This window comes from Nicotiana tomentosiformis, chromosome 7 (assembly GCF_000390325.3).
Source record: "Nicotiana tomentosiformis chromosome 7, ASM39032v3, whole genome shotgun sequence".
Classification (NCBI taxonomy): domain Eukaryota; kingdom Viridiplantae; phylum Streptophyta; class Magnoliopsida; order Solanales; family Solanaceae; genus Nicotiana; species Nicotiana tomentosiformis.
The window spans coordinates 41,050,982-41,071,173 of NC_090818.1; the positions used below are offsets into that span (position 1 = coordinate 41,050,982).

The 20,192-nt window shown below is 38.8% G+C and overlaps 1 protein-coding gene across 3 annotated transcripts; it reads right to left on the reverse strand.

Annotated features, from left to right (window-relative positions):
• Positions 1 to 514: 514 nt before the first annotated feature.
• On the reverse strand, positions 515 to 13,005 carry LOC104099411 (protein SPA1-RELATED 4-like). Of its 3 annotated transcripts, none has more exons than XM_009606394.4 (8): positions 12,462 to 13,005; positions 10,573 to 11,582; positions 10,305 to 10,462; positions 8,418 to 9,378; positions 8,194 to 8,340; positions 7,749 to 8,060; positions 6,918 to 6,977; positions 515 to 1,155 (listed from the first exon to the last, which is right to left on the reverse strand). In XM_009606394.4, the coding sequence occupies exons 2-8, from the start codon at positions 11,386 to 11,388 to the stop codon at positions 967 to 969; spliced, it is 2,643 nt and encodes an 880-aa protein (XP_009604689.1). In that variant the 5' UTR covers positions 11,389 to 11,582; positions 12,462 to 13,005; the 3' UTR covers positions 515 to 966. The 3 variants fall into 3 exon arrangements, with proteins under 3 accessions (XP_009604689.1, XP_070037569.1, XP_009604691.1); XM_070181468.1 differs by lacking the exon at positions 12,462 to 13,005 and adding an exon at positions 12,002 to 12,213; XM_009606396.4 differs by lacking the exons at positions 515 to 1,155; positions 6,918 to 6,977; positions 12,462 to 13,005 and having other exon boundaries at positions 7,920 to 8,060; positions 8,147 to 8,340; positions 10,573 to 11,995.
• Positions 13,006 to 20,192: the final 7,187 nt, after the last annotated feature.

The window sequence follows — 20,192 nt, forward strand, 5'->3', positions numbered from 1 at the left end:
TGGTATTATAACATTCTTGTTACCATAACACATATTTAATATAGAATTATACAGTCTCTTTTGAGGTTTCGATTTGTAACATGTCTTCTTGTGGATCGAATCAAAGATTATTTGCAAAACAGAATGGAGGATCATAAGATTAGAATAATGATCAATAAAATAAAGTTAATGCACACTAGGCAAATTTGCCGATTCATATATTAAAGCATTGTTATACACATAAAAGGTATCAGTAATTCTCCTAATGCATCTTTTTGAGCTTCCGGGTCCATACTTTTCTCTTCCATTATATCTTTCAAAAAAAAAAAAAAAAAAAAAAAAAAAAAACTATACGCAACGCTAACAGATTCAGAGCAGAAATGCACCAACTTAACAATCATATTTTTGCATGCTCTTGGTCATGAACAGCATACACGTAACACATCAAAACAAGAGTGTCCAGAAATGAATATTCCTATTTCCCTCTTTCCTCCTACCTAATTTCATCTTATTCTTTATAAATGAAAAGAGAGAATTAAAGCAAGAATTTGTGTTTCTTTGCTATGTAAATAGAGTAACATTCAGAAAGTTGCAATACATACAACTTGGTTCTTCTGCCTCATTGCTTTCATTGCCAAGATATAGAAAGTTTTCTGGAGATCATATAGTTCTTCTGAAACTTCATTCCGACTCTGGAAGTTATAGAATATACAAAGAGAAATTCACATTTAGCATTCTTTCCCTTTTATGTACAGCATTTCACCATAAGACCAATATATGTTCTCATATTTGCAGTGAGCTACTTGAACTATATGAACTACTAGCAAAAATCTTGGTTTCTTGATGATGGCAAATATCCTCATTTACCAACTGCCATGGTATCCTACTCTCTTCAGTGCAAGCCATTCATTTATCAATGCAGGCAAAAATCTTTCATCCCTTTCTATCCTGGAACCAACCCAAAACTTTTGAAGACCGTGAACCACGTTAAACCATCTCCAAGAGCTTAATATTTCCCATAGAATTTGCAGCAACTAAGGTAGAGGACTGACCACGCCAACAAACAGATGAAATAAACTGTGCTTGGTCATCCACTTCATCACCAGAAAGCGGATCCGTGCTATTAAATTTAAATGATAATGCAGGCATAGGAAAAGCTTTGTGGTAGACAAAGACCTGCAACACAACGCAGATCACACACATAACATTAACATGTAGCAATTAGCTATTTGTGGAACAATACAGACAAGTATCAATACACAAGCTATGCAATAAGACTCAATATATAGCCATTTAAAAGATATACACTGGAGAGTCCATGCAATTTTAATGGTCCTTCACCCCCTTTTTTCTTTAACAAGGCGTATTTCATCCCTTTCAAGTATTCTCATAACCATCATATACTATAGGCACTACAGTACTTGTCCTTGATCTAATATTCCTTTGTTCCATTTGTCCCCAGGTTTTCTTATTATGGATGTTTACCATATATGACCAGTAGAAAGTGGGCAGTACTGTAACTACCAGCTAATAAGCAGTGTTCTAATACATATGAAGGAAGAAAGGAGGATAATCTAAGATCTTGTAGAAGCAATTTTTGGGAAGTTGTTTTCTTTTGGTATCTATTGAGTCATGTTCTCCTATTGAAAAAAAAAACGCCTAAATTATCAAGACTAGCTACTTTACAATCAATTGCATTGAAAAGGAAATAAAGAAAAGGATTGAAAAAAGTTGCAGAAAGAAAGTGGGGGGCTAAACAATTTGCGAAGTTGCAAATTGTTGAATGAGCAAATCTTATTGGTTGGTTTGGAGGCAACTTTGCCTATAAAAGGAAGTATTTCGTTTCAGTTTAGAACACATCAAAATAAGAGAGAAGCAATAGAAGTTAGAGAGTAATTCACAGATTGTAGTCTCTAAGATAATAGTGGGTGTGCGTAATAATGTAGTGAGGTGTTTTTAATAAAGAGTGTTATTTCTTTCAAAATTGTAGTAGTCTCTTGACACTACTAAATTGAAATAATATAGTACTTCCTCCGTTCCAATTTATGTGAACCTGTTTGACTGGCCACGGAGTTTAAGAAAAAATGAAGACTTTTGAAATTTGTGGTCCCAAACAAATCAAAAAGGGGATCAGAGTATTAGTGTGGTTATAAAAGCTTCTCACTAAGGGTAGAATTGTAAGTTTAAGCTAAATTGTTTCCAAATTTAGAAATAGGTCATTCTTTTTGAAACGGACCAAAAAGGAAATAGGTTCACATAAACTAGAACGGATGGAGTAGTTATATTGTTCCGCTAGGGTATTGTATTTTACCCCCATTAAAAGGGTTGGTGTCGTTATTACTCTCTTGTTTTATTATTATTTGTCGTGGATATTATTCTTCGTCGGGATTATTATTTTGTCTCAACTGGGGTTTGAGGATTTTTTTATGTGTGTGTGTGTGGGGGAGGGGGGGGGGGAGGGGGAGTGGAGGAGCAAGAGAGGTGCTTGCGATATGAAGGTCAAAGGGTAGAATGGGAAGAAATCAGATAAAGCAACTATAGTGAGTGGCATTAAGAAAGAGCATAAGGATGGAAAGATTTCGATAGACACATGAAATTTAGAGCATGATCTGTACTAGAATAAATATTTTGAAGCAGAAATGGAGCAACAATGCTGATCTATTGAAACTTTTCTATTAATTCTCAATGTTTTTAGAAAGCAAACAACAACAGTCACCCCTGCCTCCAACGAACAGAGAGGAGCAAGATTATGGGATCTAAGCTTTAGGAGAAAGTTGCCGGATTAGAAGGTGGAAGGGCTCAATAGTCTGTTGGAACTACTGTACAAGCAAAAGAGACTGTTGGATATAGAAAAGACACAATTTATTCATAGTTTAAGAGTCCGTTTGGACATAAGAATTTTTCGCTTTTTTCGAAATCAGTGTTTGGCCATAAAATTTTCAATTTTTACTTGAAGATGAATTTTGGAATTTTTCGAAAATTTGAAAAACTCCAAAAAGTTATTTTTCAAAATCTTCACTCAGATCACTTACAAAACGTCAAAAACAACCCAAAATTATACTAATGTCCAAACACAACTCTAATTTTCAAATACTATTTTCACTTGAAAAAAAAAATCACTTTTTTTTTAATTAAACAATTCTTATGTCCAAACGCCCACTCAGTCTTTCTATAATTTATTACTAGAAAAGGAAAATTTTCCTTCGGCAATGATTTGATTCCTAAAGTGTCAAAGACGGTGTAGTTTCATATTCAGAAAGCAACATCAGACCCCATTTAACCCAATTAGAACTTCAGAAATAGAAGAATAATATAATAGCAAGTGTTTCATGTGAAAAATTACGAGGGAGGATGTAAATAGTTAACTACCACACGGTCTGATTGCATGCTTGGTTGAGGAGTATAAGCTTTTGGAGTACAATTTAGAATATGTTTGGAGTTGAATCACTAATGCCACAAAATGTTAGAGAACTGTTATTTGGGTGGAAATTCAGAAAGAAGAGGAAAAGGAGAAAAGCATGGGAGATGGTCCCTTTAGCACTTACGTGGACGATATTGAAGGAATGAAGTATAAGAGCGTTTGGACAAGTATTAAAAATAGTATTATCATTATTATTGTAATTTTATTTTTTAAAATAAGAAATGAGAGTAAAATTATTTTGCAAATATTAGTGAAATTTTTGATATCACATACATATTTGAAGTAATATTATGAATATGAATTCTAATAAGTATTGATGATTGACATACTTTGGGGAAATACAACAGCCAACTCAAGGTTGCACATTGGCATATTTTGGTTGAGGGCTAGCTACCAATTGATCAAGATTAGAAGCGAAAAAAACCATCCTGGCCAAGGGGGAGATTTGTGGGATCCATAAAGGAAATAAAGAAAAGGATTGAAAAAAGTTGTAGAAATAAAGTGGGCGGCAAAACAATTTGCCAAGTTGGGCGGCTGCAAATTGTTGAACAAGCAAATCTAATTGGTTGGTTTGGAGGCAACTTTGCCTATAAAAGGAAGTGTTTCGTTTTAGTTTAAAACACATCAAAATAAGAGAGAAGCAATAGAAGTTAGAGAGAGTAATCCACCGATTGTAGTCTGTGCGATAAATAGTGAGTGTGAGTAATATTGTAGTGAAGTATTTTTTTAATAAAGAGTGTTATTTTTTTCAAAATTGTAGTAGTCTCTTGACACTACTAAGTTGTAATATTATATTGGTTATATTGCTCCGCTCGAGTATTGTATTTTACCCACATTAAAAGGGTTGGTGTCGTTGTTACTCTCTTGTGTTATTATTATTTACCGTGGATATTATTCTTCGTCGGTATTATCATTTTTTCCCAACTGGGGTTTGGTTTTTTTTTGTATGTGTAGGGGGGGGGGGGGGGAGTGGAGGAGCAAGAGAGGTGCTTGCGATATGGAGGTCAAAGGGTAGAATGGGAAGAAATCAGATAAAGCAACTATAGTGAGTGGCATTAAGAAAGAGCATAAGGATGGAAAGATTTCGATAGACATATAAATTTAGAGCATGATCTGTACTAGAATAAATATTTTGAAGCAGAAATGGTGCAACAATGCTGATCTATTGAAACTTTTCTATCCATTCTCAATGTCTCTAGAAAGCAAACAACAACAGTCACCCCTGCCTCCAACGAATAGAGAGGAGCAAGAATATGGGATCTAAGCTTTAGGAGAAAGTTGTCGGATTAGAAAGTGGAAGGGCTCAATAGTGTGTTGGAACTACTGTACAAGCAAAAGAGACGGTTGGATATGGAAAGGACACAATTTATTCACAATTTAAGAGTCGTTTGGACATAAGAATTTTTTCACTCCTTTTCGAAATCAGTGTTTGGCCATAAAATTTCCAATTTTCACTTGAAGATGAATTTTGGAATTTTTCGAAAATTTGAAAAACTCCGAAAAGTTATTTTTCAAAATTTTCACTCAGATCATTTACAAAACGTCAAAAACAACCCAAAATTATATTCATGTCCAAACACAACTCTAATTTTCAAATACCATTTTCACTTGAAAAAAAAATTACTTTTTTTTTGGAATTTTACAATTCTTATGTCCAAACGCCCACAAAGTCTTTCTATAATTTATTACTAGAGAAGGAAAATTTTCTTTTGGCCATGATTTGATTCCTAAAGTGTCAAAGACGGTGTAGTTTCATATTCAGAAAGCAACATCATACCCCATTTAACCCAATTAGAACTTCAGGAAAAAAAAAAAAAAGAAGAATATAATAGCAATTGTTTCATGTGAAAGATTACGAGGAAGAATGTAAATAGTTAACTACCACACCAGTGGCAAAGTCAGAATTTTTGTTAAGGGGTATAAAAATATATAAAAATAAACGTATCAGGAAATTAAGGGGAGTCAATACATAATATATATACATATAATTTATTTTTTTACCTAGCTACACAACGTATTTTTCCCGTGAAGGGGCGTCATTTGACACCCCTTCCTATAAGGTGGCTCCGCCACTGTACCACACGGTCTCATTGCATGCTTGGTTGAGGAGTATAAGCTTCTGGAGTACAGTTTAGAATATGTTTGGAGTTGAATCACTAATGTCACAAGCTGTTAGAGAACTGTTATTTGGATGGAAATTTAGAAAGAAGAGGAAAAGGAGAAAAGCATGGGAGATGGTCCCTTTAGCACTTACGTGGACGACATTGAAGGAATGAAGTAGAAGAGCGTTTGGACGAGAGTAAAATTATTATTATCATTATTATTATTATTTTATTTTTTTAATAAGAAATGAGAGTAAATTTATACTGCAAATATTAGTGAAAATTTTGATATTACATACATTTTTGAAGTAATATTATGAATATGAATTCTAATTAGTATTGATGATTGGCATACTTTGGGGAAAATACAACAGCCAACTCAAGGTTGCACATTGGCATGTTTTGGTTGAGGGCTAGCTACCAATTGATCAAGATTAGAAGCGAAAAAAACCACCCTAGCCAAGGTGCCTTACATACACAACACGAATCAATTCATATGCATTTGTTGCACAAAGACATATGTAGTATGTTGTGCAAGTCACAGTTTGTAGTACGTGAAACACAACTCTGTGCTGAGAGCATCACATTTCATTTTGTATGTAGCTTAAGTGAATGCTTTCACTAGCCCATGCTTTTTATTAATTCTTTGGCCCAACTAATATTTTATTTTCTATCTCTTACTAAAATTCTCTCTCTAGATGCACACCTTTAAACCAACTAAATGTACAAAGCTCATGCTAACTCAAGAGCATGAGACGTGAATATGATGAAGAGCATTGGATGTACCCTAGGCCGAATTAAAAAAGTGCTGCATCACAATTCACAAGTCTCCCTACTTGGTCTTGAAATTTCTACAGGAGCACAGTCAGTTTAATTTAAAACATTTGAATGATAATTTGGTGATTCTTACTCATATATGTTTGTCAACCACTACTAAGATCCAAGGTCATATTGATAATATTGATCCACTAAAAAACCCTTTCATTGAACAATTAAAATATTAAAGAAAACATGAAGTGGATTGTTTCTAATGAATCTGCAATGTCATAGCAATAATGTATTGTTTTGTGACAATGGCAATTAAAAACCAAGTATATGTTTTCTTCTCGAGCAGAGAAGGACAGTGGTTGGTTTGTCACAAATCTAATGAAAAAACTTTTATACTCAAATACAATAAGAACTTGTGAGTCATTCATTTGCTTATTTACAAACAGCATCAACCGAAATGTTCAGAAACAACTAGAAATCTAGAGACATTTTTTGACAATTAGCTTGACTTAGAACATTGATAATAAATGCTACCTCACTTTTCTTAAATAGAGCTATATATGATAGTAAATATATATGATAATAATATTTACGAACAGCATCAGTAAGCAAGTAATAATAGAGCTATATATGATAATAAACGATACCTCATTTGTCTCCGAACCAGTAGCAATGTAACCGTCAGATATAGATAAGCCAACAAAGTTCTGAAAAGCAAGAATACTTGTATCAGCAGGAAAAGACATTCAACCACAATTTAAGTTCCATCTCTTTCACGATAAAGCACATTCAACCACAACTGAAGTTCAATCTCATTTCTAAGAACTTATTTCAAGGATCTCCTTGATTAGTCACAACAGCAAAGAAAATTTAAAATGATTTCTCAAGGGGGGGGGGGGGGGGGGTGTTCTAACACAAAATCCAGTGTTGACACTAGAGTCAAGTTCACTGCAGCAGAAGTTCTAACGCAAATATTAACTTGTTCTGCACCAAGAATCATAACTCAATCTTTTGGTCCTATACCACATAATATACCAGGATATAAGAATGCAGGCCCACACTGTAGCAAGCAAGCTGAAGTTGCCATTGTAAACATAAAGCGCCTAAGAATTATACATGTAAAAGAATTTTTTTTGTCTTTTTTTTTTTAAATTATCTTGTCACATTTGAGTGGATGGACCCTAACAAACTTCTAAATGGGAACTGAACACCAATTACATTCAATCAATCACATAAGTGTGAAAAGCAGAATAAACCATGGTCCCCAAAAAGCAGAAAAATCCATCATGTGCATGCGTGAAATGTGTCTTCTCCCATGCTAAAAAGCTATGGATTCTTTAAGCATTTACAAGCCGTATGCGTACAACATCCTATCTTTCTGACTGCAGAAACAAGTGTTACAGGCAGCAAAAGAGTACAGTGAAGACATGAAACCAGAGTCGGCTTCAGGTGAAGCAGACAAGAAGAAAGAAAAATACCTTTACATTCATGTGTCCAGTAAATGACTGAAGAGGCGAATCAAGAATTCGAGATGAGCAAATTGACAAATCCCACAGTTTTAATGTGTTATCTGTAGATGCAGACACAAGCGTAGTGGAATCTATGAACTTGACATAGCTCACAGTCTTGTTGTGCCCGATTAATGTGCATAGAGGCATTTTTGAGTTACGTAGATCATAATAATATATCTTGTGATCTGCTGAACCAAAAGCAAGGGAGCGACCAGAATCAAAGGGGAACTGGACGCAGCAGACATTGGCTTTTGTTTTGATGGTTCCAATACTTACTCCCTGCAGTACCAACCGAGGTAAGAAAAACAACTTATTACACACACAGGTTTTATCCACACAGCAACATAACTAGATGACTGTAGTACGTTTAGTTTCAAAGCTGACATCCACCAAGTGCAAAAATTAGAATTGCCTGATTGATATTCCAGAGCTTGACAGAACCATCATCACTCCCGCTGGCCAACATGGTTGGATCTGCTACGGAAAAGTCAACAGACCAGACGCGCCTTTCATGTTCTCTCATTTCCATGAAAAGCTGATTTCTTGTGACATCCCATACCTGGAAAATAACTTAACAAACATCATCCACAATTAATATTAAAAAGAAAAGCCACCATGATCATGAATTTAGCTCACCTGCACCACACCTTCAAAGTTACTTGAAGCGATCTGGCTTTTAATATAGCCATTCCAACATATGCTGCTTAGCTTAGATCTACTAGCCATTTCAACAACTGGATAGCGGATATCTCGGTCCTCATTTACAATTGAATTATATTCAAAAACTTTGATCTTCTTATTTACACCAGCAGTTGCAAAAAATTCACCATCACGATCAAAGCTGAGAGCACATACAAGATTGGAAGAATTTAGAAGATCCCCTTGCTTCAAGTCGGCCTTCACTTCCAACTTGCTATAAGATAGATACTTGCACAGGCCCTCCAGGAATGAGCTGATCGATCCACTCTGTCTATCCTCGTTGCACCCCTCTTTTGATGACAAATTACTCACTGAAATTCTTTCAGTTGCTACTACTGAAGTTCTGCAATCTGCACTTACCTGAGAATGTCTACTCGATGGTTTGCCAGTTGGTTTGATAACCCTATGTCTTGTCATGAAATAAGCTGCCTCCAATTTTCTGAAGTTATTCATCAACCGGGAATTTTTTGCCAGAGTGCTCCCTTTGTTTTCAACATGCTTCTCAGACTTCTGACGTTCATCTAGATTATCATCCGATTCCTCAGTCGTGCGGATAGAAAGGCCTGGCCTATATCTCTTTCTAGATCCAGAGCTCCCAGCATCATCATTCTCAGTAATATTTATCTTCCCCGAATCCAAATCCTTTACTGGTTCCTGATTTGAACCCCCTTTGACTCTAAGGGTCTTCTGCATCTTTGAGACCTCTTCTATGTCAGATGACAAAAAAGATACAATCTCATGCAAGTTGTGCTTAGCCTCCTGCTTTCTCTGTTGACACAGCAAAAGGAATTCCAGCAATAACTCTTGCTCCTCTATTTTTTCTCTAAGCTCTATTGCTGCTTCACGTTCTTCAAACTCATCTCTTGGAGCATTAAGAAACTCGCTTTCTAGCAACTCACTGTCCCAATTTAAAAAACAGAATCAGAATAATAAAAGGACAGAGACAGGGACATTGCTGTTAAAAATAAAAATTAAAATGGAAGAGATAGTAGATTGATTCTTCAAGGAAACCATTATTGACGGCTTAAATGCATCTGATCAATAGGTAACGGGCTAACGTTTAATGCAAAGTAATAGAAAACTTTGCTCATTTCACTTTATTTCTCTCTCACTAAGTCTTTAGTGCTCTTTTTCCATTCTCTTCCTTTTACTTTGAACACTGCAGGAAATATTATGCAGTAAAAAATTAAGGTTCAACCAAACTGTGCAGGTAAACAGCGAAAGTATAGCCAAATTGCCATAGCAACAAGCTGGTAAGAAATTTGAAGATGCCACTGACGAGACATGGAACAGTATTTGTGTAGAGAGAGCAGCAACGCTGTTGATCAGTTAACTAACAGTTTTGCCTGTAGAGGCAACCAGACCCTGCCCTATTCCTAATGATGTAAAGGGAGTTGCACGCCCAAGAAATTAACCCTGGGTCATCTCATCAACCAAAGAGAGGAAAGAAAAAAGGAACGAGTTAGTGCTGTTGCAAGAAAGGCAAGCATGATTTGCCTGCATTTCCTTGTTTCCTGAGGTAAGATTTATTCATCCATGCACAAAAACTAAACATCCCATGACTTCTCCATATAAGAGTTTTCTACCAGAAAAGAGAAAATGTGCTTACTATAAACCTTATGACAGTGTACCGTACATTATATGACAACAACAACAGCATGGAAGATCAAGGATTACAGGAGTATGAGCTGCAGATCAAAGGAGGTATAAGAAGACTATGGCAACAAATCGATCACAGATAAAACAAATTAAGAATGAATTGCCATAGAGGAAAAATAAGGGAGAAAAAAAAAGATCAGGTTCACATGTAAAAAGAATGCTCACCCCATTTTAGGCCTACTGCTTGGCTCGGGGTGCAGTAACCATAAGCAAAACGAAGCTTCTTTAGGCCATTTTAACAGCAACTGAGGAGGGAGGACACGGTGTCTTAGACTATGCATAGTTGCGCTTTTCTCTTCTGGTGAACTGAAGGTGCAGAATAGCTGCTCACAATTATAATAATCATTAAAACACAAAAGTTCATCTTTGCAGTCATGAGAAATATAACTCAGTAGACCCATTTACTGCGACATGCTAACTAACTGGTACTAACCTCAAATAGGAGGACTCCAAGACGATAAATGTCTGAAGCACAACAGCTTGGAGCACCAGCAATCTCTTCTGGACTACTGTACCAATTGGTTTCCATGAGCAATATCTGTTTCATTGGGAAGGTATGCTTCTTTTCTTCTTCTTGTCCCTTCTTTTTAGTCTGCACCACATGGCCTGAACTTGACTGCAAGCAATGGCTTTCAGATACTTTTACAGAAGCTTTTGTGCAAATCTTCTCAAGCTGGGAACTTTGTCTCCCCAGCTCGTCCGACTCATGAGGCAAAACTGAGGATGAATCCTTTAACTCGATAGTTTGGCTGTTTAAACCATCTTCTGATGAATCAGACCCTGAATCCGAGCAGGATGCTGATTCAATAAAAGCAATACGTTTGAAAGATGACATGACAAAACATGACGGTCTTGCATTATGAACAACTATTCCTTGCGAATGTGCCAGGTTTACAATCTCCACAATTTGGGAGAATATGTGCAAACATTCAAGAGCGTCAACAGCTCTCTCCGGGTCGTCCAGCCACTGCCTCAAACTAACATCACTACAGTCTATTCTCCGATCACCTCGGTCCACAGCGAGTCGATCCTCTGTAACCCCACCTTGGGCTTTAAGACAATTTACGTGAGGGGACTCAATTCTCCCCCTCCCCTTTCTACCCGGAACAAACCCAGTATCATGCGACACATCACCAGAGGACCTAATGCTGCTTATTTGAAATCTAGGATTCCTGTCTACAAGAGCTGAAGAATTCAAACCCCTGGAACTATCTGATCCCTCCCAACCAGATTCAGATGACCCCTCCATTGTTATCTACATATAATTGTATGTAGCCCCAGAGCCACAACATCTACCAGTTGGTTAATTCTTAGAATCCTAACCACATCCTTTCACTTCCACAATAGCCATATCCAATCAAAAACACATTTCAGTAAAAGGCAAGCCAAATCATCATCTCAGAAGTCACTCAAGAATCAGTTCATTCAATTCAACGTAACAACCTACTTAACAAAGAAACAATATAAACAAGCAAAAAAGCAATCTAAGGTCTTTCCTTAAAAGAGACAAAACTCACTCCAAAACAAAATCAGCAGACAGAAAACAATGGCTCATCAAAAATGTACAAGGCATGCTATGGCTACAGTCTACACGTTTTCATTCATTAGGGAGAGAGATATTACCAAGAAGAGAAACTGAGCTTCTATTTCAACCAGAGCAAACAAAAAGAACAAGAACCACACATCAAAAAATGTGCTTTATTCTGAGGAAACACCACAGCCTCAAAAAATAGCCCAAAAAGTATTTTTCTTTTCTACAACACAAAGTGAAAAGCTAAAACAAGTATTGTTATAGAATTTTAAAAAGAAAAAAGACCATCCTCCACACACGCAAAAAAAAAAAGTTACAGTTGTTGCCACACCTGAAGTTAACATGAGTAAGAATCAATTTTGTTTTGGATTACTCTTAAAAGTTGTATCTTTAAGAAAAACCCTAGGTGGGTATTATTCCTGCTTCTATTCGTTTTCCATGTACGTGGCTCATTTATATCCTCAAAGCTTTTTCAATAAAGCAGAAACATGCAAAATGATAAAAATGGTATTTTAATCACAAAGAAATATACTGTAACTCTATATATCAACCTGTGGGGTTACTGTAAACAAGAAGGATCCTCAATTTCCAATAATCAACAGATTCCCATAAGAGGACCTTGAATATAGTCACTTATTTTTCTATTATCGGTACAGAATCTGGTTATAATTAATTAAATCTATGTTATCTTAGTGGGAAGTATAAAATATGTATAATATAATCATGGACTGTGTAATTTAAAATTATTAGACACAGTGATAAAATGAATTAACAAATAGAAAAGGGGTCACCTTTTACATTATGATAGTACAACTTTTCAACCACTCGAGGAAACCCTAAAACAACATGCAATTCGGAGGCATTAGAGATCAGATTTTAAATTAGTTTGACTTAAACTTGTTGGTTAGTTAGTATATATTTCAAGCTATTCATCACTCATATTTAGAATTGGGTTTCAAGTTCCAAACCCAGATTTGACCAAACCCCATGAAAATGGCAGCTTAAGCTATAACAGATAGATTTTGGTTTAATACATAAAAATTTGACACAGACTATGTGAAATTCATTAAATAAGGAATAATATAGCCGACCCAATTACTACTTTGGAATTGATACGTAACTGAATGATATGAATAGATGCAAACAATTTTATTGGGGTAATTCGTTGAGCAGGGGTAAGTAGGAGGTAGAGCTAAGACCCGAAAAGTGAATCTTGTGGCACATTCTAATCAAACGTGTGCAAACGGGAGTCACACTGAGGAGTGAGTGAGGTGTGTCGTAGGCTGAATCTTTCAGGAATTGGGGCGGCATTTGATGACCAATCACAACAACACAAAGCCAAAAACGCCAGGATTTTAGCTCTCATTTATAGTAAAAAGAAAAACCCGTGAAATTCTCAGTTTGGCGTCCTTTTTTGTATGTATAGGCGAGTAGAAATATAGTACAGTTAGTGGTATTATAGTGTTACAATCGAATAAAAAAGCTCCTAAAGCAAACTTTGAACGATAATAAATCAGACAACAAAAGAAAAATATACCAAAAGAGATAAAAATATGTAGTTCGGTCAATTGACCTACGTCCACGGCGGAGCTGAGCAATCCACTATATAAAAGAGAGTACAAAATATCGAGAGAACAACCTCACTAAGAGACAAACACAAATGACACACTAACATTTGTCCCGTAAAGTTCTCCCCCTAACCACGATTCTCAAACCCCTTATGGCTATATTGTGGATGCTGCTAAATAAGAAGGAAAGATCCTCAATTTATAGAAGTCTAAAACCTTTTACTCCAAAAAAAGGGCTAACCAAATATGGAAGAATTATAATTTTCTTCTAAGAAAAGAAAAACTCAATTATGGTAAATATGTTGCATTTTCCTTCAAGAGATACGAAAATCAAATATGATAAGAAAATCAGGACAACACCTAACAATTCTCCCCCCTAGCCTGAATTTTCTAACAAAATAAATTTGATCCACCTTCTTCACATAGCCTTCAACATGTCGCATCTCTAAATCTCCACCGTAAAGTTTGTCTCAACGTGTGTGGCACTCCGGTCAAATTTATCAGACAAAAATCATGATTACCATCAAATAGGTTGCGGCTCCCCAAGACGAACATGTCTTGAACCTCGCTCTGATACCACTTGTTAAGCTAAAATGACCCAAAGATACTCTTAACATGGTATGATATTGTCCGCTTTGGGCCAAGCCCGCACGATTTTTCCCAAAAGGCATCACACCATTAAGAGTATTCAACTCCTTATAAGTAGAATCTTTTTCTTTTCTACTTTCCATGTGAGACTTTGTTCACACACACTTAACAATCTCCCCTTTGAACTAAGTTCCACATGACCCATCACCATTTATGGGCTAATATAAAAGGCTTTGATGCCACTTTGGTTTACTTGTGGCTTCGAACCCTCGATAAGACCGAAGGTTTTTAAGATGCTAAAGTGTTTTTAGGCGATGTTTCTGTCGAGGGTAACCTTTTAGTAGATTTTGAATTTTCGTAAAGGCCTTACTTTCTAGTTACGGATTTCAGACGTCTCCGAGCCGGTTTTAGGGTGGCCGTAGCCTTTTATATTTGGGCACCGCCTAATAGGTTTGGTGCTTTCGGGATTTGGTAACCCGGGTCGTCCGAATCTTCTTCGGGCGACAGTCCCCGAGTAGGGGTAGCCCGTGGGCCGGGATCGAAGAAGCAAAAACGTGCAGTAGCAAAGTAGAGTTTCTTTTATTTCTTAGTATGCAAAGTATACAATCGAAAGCGTAAAAAAAAACTTGTGCCATGGCAAGAGTGGACTATGTGGGCACGGTTCATACGACCGTTTGGCCCTTACAATGAATCCTAACCACCAAGCCTTAGCTTTTAGCGCACACAGTTTTCTTTTTCCCTTGCTAAAACCTTAATCCGAGGGTAATGGCCCCCAGTATTCGAGATCGAACTTGTGAAGGCTCGGATAATGTTGACCTGAAGCGAACGATCGTTGACTCCGATTTGAAACCGGTCTTCGCATCTAAGTTAGTATATTTTACTATTGCCTCGTTAAAAATCTTACCGAAAAAACCACTTTGGGACAAAATCGCTTCAAGGAAAAAAGAGTGCAACGCGTGCTTTCAGACCTAATAGCCATATCCGTCCTTGGCCGTTTACCTGCATATGTTAGTCTGATTTATAACATGATTAAAAAGTAATTGAGTTCATACCTTAGCAATAGTACCGCTTTAACGCGTTGCACTCTTGTTCGGCAGTTGTACGTCGTTTCCCGCTTTGAGTTTGTACGAGCCTTTGCCGGTTACTCCGATAACTTGATATGGTTCTTCCCAATTCGGTCTCAGCTTCCTTTCATTCAGGTTCTTGGTGTGTACTGTCACTTTCCTCAACACCAAGTCCTCGACTTGAAAGTGTCGGAGGCTGGCTCTTCGGTTGTAATACCTTTCTATTCGCTATTTCTGGGTGGCCAACCGGACTAAATCGACCTCCCACCTTTCATCTAATAGTTCAAGGCTCATGATCATGGCCTCACCATTTGGCTCTTCTATCGCGTATTGGAACCCGAGGCTTGGTTCTCCCACCTCGACTGGTATTAAGGCTTCGGCTCCGTAAATCAATGAAAACGGGGTGGCCCCGGTGCTAGATTTCGAAGTAGTACGGTATACCCATAGGACTTCGGGCAGGATCTCCTCCCACTTCACTTTCGCACCGATCAACCTCTTTTTCAGGTTTTGAAGTATGGTCTTATTTGTTGATTCTACCAGCCCGTTTCCACTAGGGTGATAAGGTGTTGATAGTATCTTCTTGATCTTGTGATCTTTGAAAATTTTATTTACCTTGCTGCCGATGAATTTTTTTCCATTATCGCTGCGATCTCGGCCGGTATCCCAACTCGACATATTATGTGGTCCCAGATGAAGTCAATGACTTCTTTCTCCCAAACGTTTTCGAATGCTTGATCCTCGACCCATTTGAAAAAATAATCGGTCACGAATAGTATGAATTGAGCTTTACCGGGTGCCCATGATAGGGGACCGACGATGTCCATTCCCCACTTCATAAATGGTCACGGGGACAAAACCGAGTGGAGCATTTCTCCCAGTTGATGGATTATCGAAGCGTGTCTCTGGCAGTCATCGCATTTCGTACAAAGTCCTTCGCATTTGTCTCCATTTTGGTCCAGTAATAGTCGGCCCTGATTAGTTTCTAAACCAAAGATATTGCCCCCGAATGGTTCCCGCAAATGCCTTCATGAACTTCTCTCAAGGCGTATTCAGTCTCTCCCGGTCCCAAGCATCTAGCTAGTGGCCCGTCGAAGGTTCTCCTGAACAATGCGCCTTCGACCAAGCTAAATCTGACAGCCTTGGTATGCAAGGCTCTCGATTATTTGGGATCCGAGGACAATTTTTCGGTCTTCAAGTAGTCTATGTACTTGTTCCACCAATCCCAATTTAAACTCGTTGAGTTTACTTCGGCATGCCCTTATTCTATCACTAACTTCATGAGCTTCACTACTGTTCCCGAACTAAATTCATCGGCATCGACTGACGACCCCAAAGTTAGCCAAAGCATCGACCACGTTGTTCCGATCTCGGGGTATGTGTTACAGGGGTCAATTCCCTAAATTGATGCAGCGTACCTCTAATTTGTCTAAGTACCTTCGCATCCATTCTTCTTTTACTTTGAACATCCCGTTAACTTGATTTACCACGAGGAGGGAGTCGCACTTAGCTTAGATCACCTCAGCCCCAAGGCTTTTAGCCCTTCCAAAGCTTGCTGGCATTCTGGGGTCCAAGAAAAATTATTCTTCTTTTTTAACAGTGAGAAGAATCGATGGCTTTTGTCCAAGGACCTCGATATGAATCATCCCAGGGCGGCTATACGCCCGGTAAACCTTTGAACGGCCTTGACGTTTTCCACCATGATAATGTCCTCTATGTCTTTGATTTTTTCGGGGTTGATCTCGATCCCTCGACTGGATACCATGAACCCGAGGAACTTTCCCGATCTGACCCCGAATACGCACTTCTCTGGGTTCAGCTTCATATTGTATTTATTCAATATGTCGAAGGTCTTCTGCAAATGTTTCAAATGGTCCTCTTCTCACAGGGACTTGACTAACATGTCGTCAATATAAACTTCCATTGATTTTCCTATCTCTTCTTCGAACATCCGATTTACTAAGCGTTGATAGGTAGGACCGGTGTTCTTTAATCCGAACGACATTACATTATAACAGTAGGTTCCAAATTTAGTGATGAAAGAAGTCTTTTCTTGATCGTCTCGGTCCATCCGAATTTGGTTGTACCCGGAATAGGCATCAAGAAAGTTGAGCATTTCATGCCCGATCGTCGTGTCGATCATCCGATCGATGTTAGGCAATAGGAAATAATTCTTGGGGCATGCCTTATTTAGATCTTTATAATCTACACACATTCTTAGTTTATTCTCTTTTTTAGGTACTACCACTACGTTAGCTTACCAGTCCGGGTATTTAACTTCCCGAATTGACCCTATTTTAAAGAGTTTGGATGCCTCGTCCTTGATGAACGCATGCTTGACCTCGTACTGCGGTTCTGTTTAACCGCATGGTACTTCGGGTCCAAACTCAGCTTATGAGTGGTTATCTTCGGTGGGATCCATGTCATGTCAAGATAGGACCAAGCGAAACAGTCAATGTTAGCTTTAAGAAAATTAATGAGTTTTTTCCTCAGTTCGGGGGTTAACCCCGTGCCCAGGTATACCTTTCGATCCAGTAGGTTATCGATCAATATGACTTGATCCAACTCTTCGACCGTCGATTTGGTGGCGTCGGTATCATCAGGAGCTATGAACGATCTCGGAACTTCGTAATTATCCTCCTCATTTACTCCTCGTTCCTCCGGTTCGCTGAGACCAGCATCGGTGATTGCTATTTAATTTCTTATTTTCTAGTCGGCTCTGTGTCTCTTGATGTCAAAACTGCGGGTACCGAAATTACCTTGTTGACTACGAACATCTCCTTTGCGGCCGGCTACTCTACATAGACCGTCTTGACTCCACTCGGTGTAGGGAACTTCAATGTCTGGTGCAAGGTCGAAGGTACTGCCCTCATGTTGTGAACCCACGGCCTTCCGAATAGGGCGTTGTACCTTATGTCCCCTTCGATCACGTAGAACTTTGTCTCTTGGATCATCCCGGTGGTGTTCACTGACAGGATTATCTCCTCTTTAGTGGTTTCGCATGTTGTATTAAATTCGTTCAACACCCAGACTGACGGCACTATTTGGTCTTGTAACCCCAATTGCTCTACGACCCTTGATCTGATGATGTTGGCTGAGCTACCTGGATCAATCAACACACGTTTAACTCGAGATTTATTGATAAGTACGAATATTACTAGAGCATCATTGTGAGGTTGTATGATGATCTCGGCATCCTCGTCGCTGAACGAAATGGTTCCCTTCGGGACATAATCTCGGGTGTGTTTTTCCCTTGTGATAGATACTTTAGTGCACTTTATGATTGGCCTTTGGGGGACATCGTCCCCTACAATGATCATGTTGATGAAGTGTTGAGGCTCCTCTTGTTCGGCATGTTTGTTGGCGTCCTTGTTCCTGATGTGGTTTTTGGCTCGATCACTCATAAATTCTAGGAGGTGCCCATTATTGAACAACCGGGTAACTTCTTCTCTCAATTATCGGCAATCCTCGGTCCTGTGGCCATGAGTGTTGTGATACTTACACATCAAGTTAGGATCTCTTTGGGTAGGGTCGGATTGCAATGGTCGAGGCTATTTGGTCTCCTTGATGCGCCCGATGGTTGATACGATGCTGGCAGCATCAACGTTGAAGTTATACTCTGATAATCTTGGTGCTTCCCCTACCCCCGAGCAGCCTGTCAAAACCATTTTTGGCTCATATGACCTCGGCTACTAGGCCCTCAGTCGCTTCTCTTCTCGTTCCTGATGGGGTGACGCCTGGACCCATTTCTCCTTCGGTCCACGCTGTATGGTTGGCACCAATCCTTACCGGCCTTGGCTCATGATCGACAGCTCTCTTAGACCTGTCATCGACCCTGATGGGATAAACAGACCTAGAAGGGGCACCGAGTTGGTCGTCCTCGACCGTGATCTTCGACTGGTACCTGTTGTGGACGTCGGACCAAGTCACTGCGAGGTACTCTACCAAATTTTGTTTCAGTTGTTGTGAAGCCAAGGAGCTTCGAAGGTTAATCCCTTGAGCGAATGCCTAAACGGACCAAGCATCTACAACCGAAGGCAGGTCCATTCATTTTGTTTGGAACCTTGACACGAACTCCCTGAGCATCTCGTTGTCTCTTTGTTTAACCTTGAAAAGGTCAGACTTTCTGGTCTCGACCTTGATGGCCCCGGCATGGGCTTTCACGAAAGCATCTGCAAGCATGGCAAACGAGTCAATGAAATTAGGGGGTAAGTTGTGATACCATATCATCGCTCCTTTGGACAAGGTCTCCCCAAACTTTTTCAGTAACACCGATTCGATCTCATCATCTTCCAAGTCGTTCCCTTTGATTGCACATGTATAGGAGGTCACATGCTCACTTGGATCTGTGGTTCCGTTATATTTAGGGATATCAGGCATATGAAACCTCTTTGGTATTGGCTTTGATGCCGCGCTCGGAGGTAAAGGCTTCTGGATAAACTTCTTGGAATCCGTCCCTTTCAATATCGGGGGTGCTCCCGGGATTTGATCGACCATGGAATTGTATGTTTCCACCTTTTTGTCATTGGCCTCAATTTTCTTTTCACCTGACTCCACTAGCTTCGTTAATGTTTCAAGCATTTTCATTATTTTGGGATTGACCCCCGAACTCAGCTTCACCCGGTCTCTCGGTGATCTGTTCATTTTTTTGGATGTTTTCCCGGGATTATTCGGGCTCAACTCTGCTGGGGGCGTGGCATTGATTTTGTAGTTGCGCTATCGCCGCCTGTTGAGCCTGTAACATTTCGAAGATTAGCCGTAGGCTTACCCCATCGCCTTCGCCTTCGGGTGCTTCTCAAGTTGTTGGTCGGGGTCCCCCGCAAATGCTGTTTTGGGGATTAGTTGGCAGGTTGACATCGATGGCCACCTGTGAGTTAGCATCGACCGGATCGGCAACTGGGACTCCGGTGGGATCAACATGAGGTACCTTATTGCTAGGCACCAGATTGTTGTTTTCGCCATGATGGCCAGACTCATCGTCAACGTTCAAGTGCGCAGATTGAGAATTTGACATTTTAAACTGACCTGAAATTAGACTTTAAAGAACAAGCGTAAAATAGAGTGTGTTATGGAGATTTGTATCAAATCACCACTATTATCCTTAGCCCCACGGTGGGCACCAAACTGTTTACCCTTAAAACGGATAACAATTAAATTTGTACGCGGTTTTAAGGATATGTGGATTGATTCAACACAAATAATCAAGGATATTAGATAAACGAGTTAAAGACAAAATGAATAATCAAACCAATTGTAATGTTACGACCCAACTCGAACTTAGGTTAAACAATAGTTTTGCCATCGA

What these genes read in the sequence shown, in the direction of transcription:
- LOC104099411 (XM_009606394.4), bottom strand. Translation starts at nt 11,388, where the DNA reads ATGGAGGGGTCATCTGAATCTGGTTGGGAGGGATCAGATAGTTCCAGG. An exon ending in AGCTCTGGAATATCAATCAG is followed by an intron (nt 8,061 to 8,193) that starts GCAATTCTAATT and finishes TTGGTACTGCAG; the next exon opens with GGAGTAAGTATTGGAACCAT. An exon ending in CTGGTTCGGAGACAAATGAG is followed by an intron (nt 1,156 to 6,917) that starts GTATCGTTTATT and finishes GTTGTGTTGCAG; the next exon opens with GTCTTTGTCTACCACAAAGC.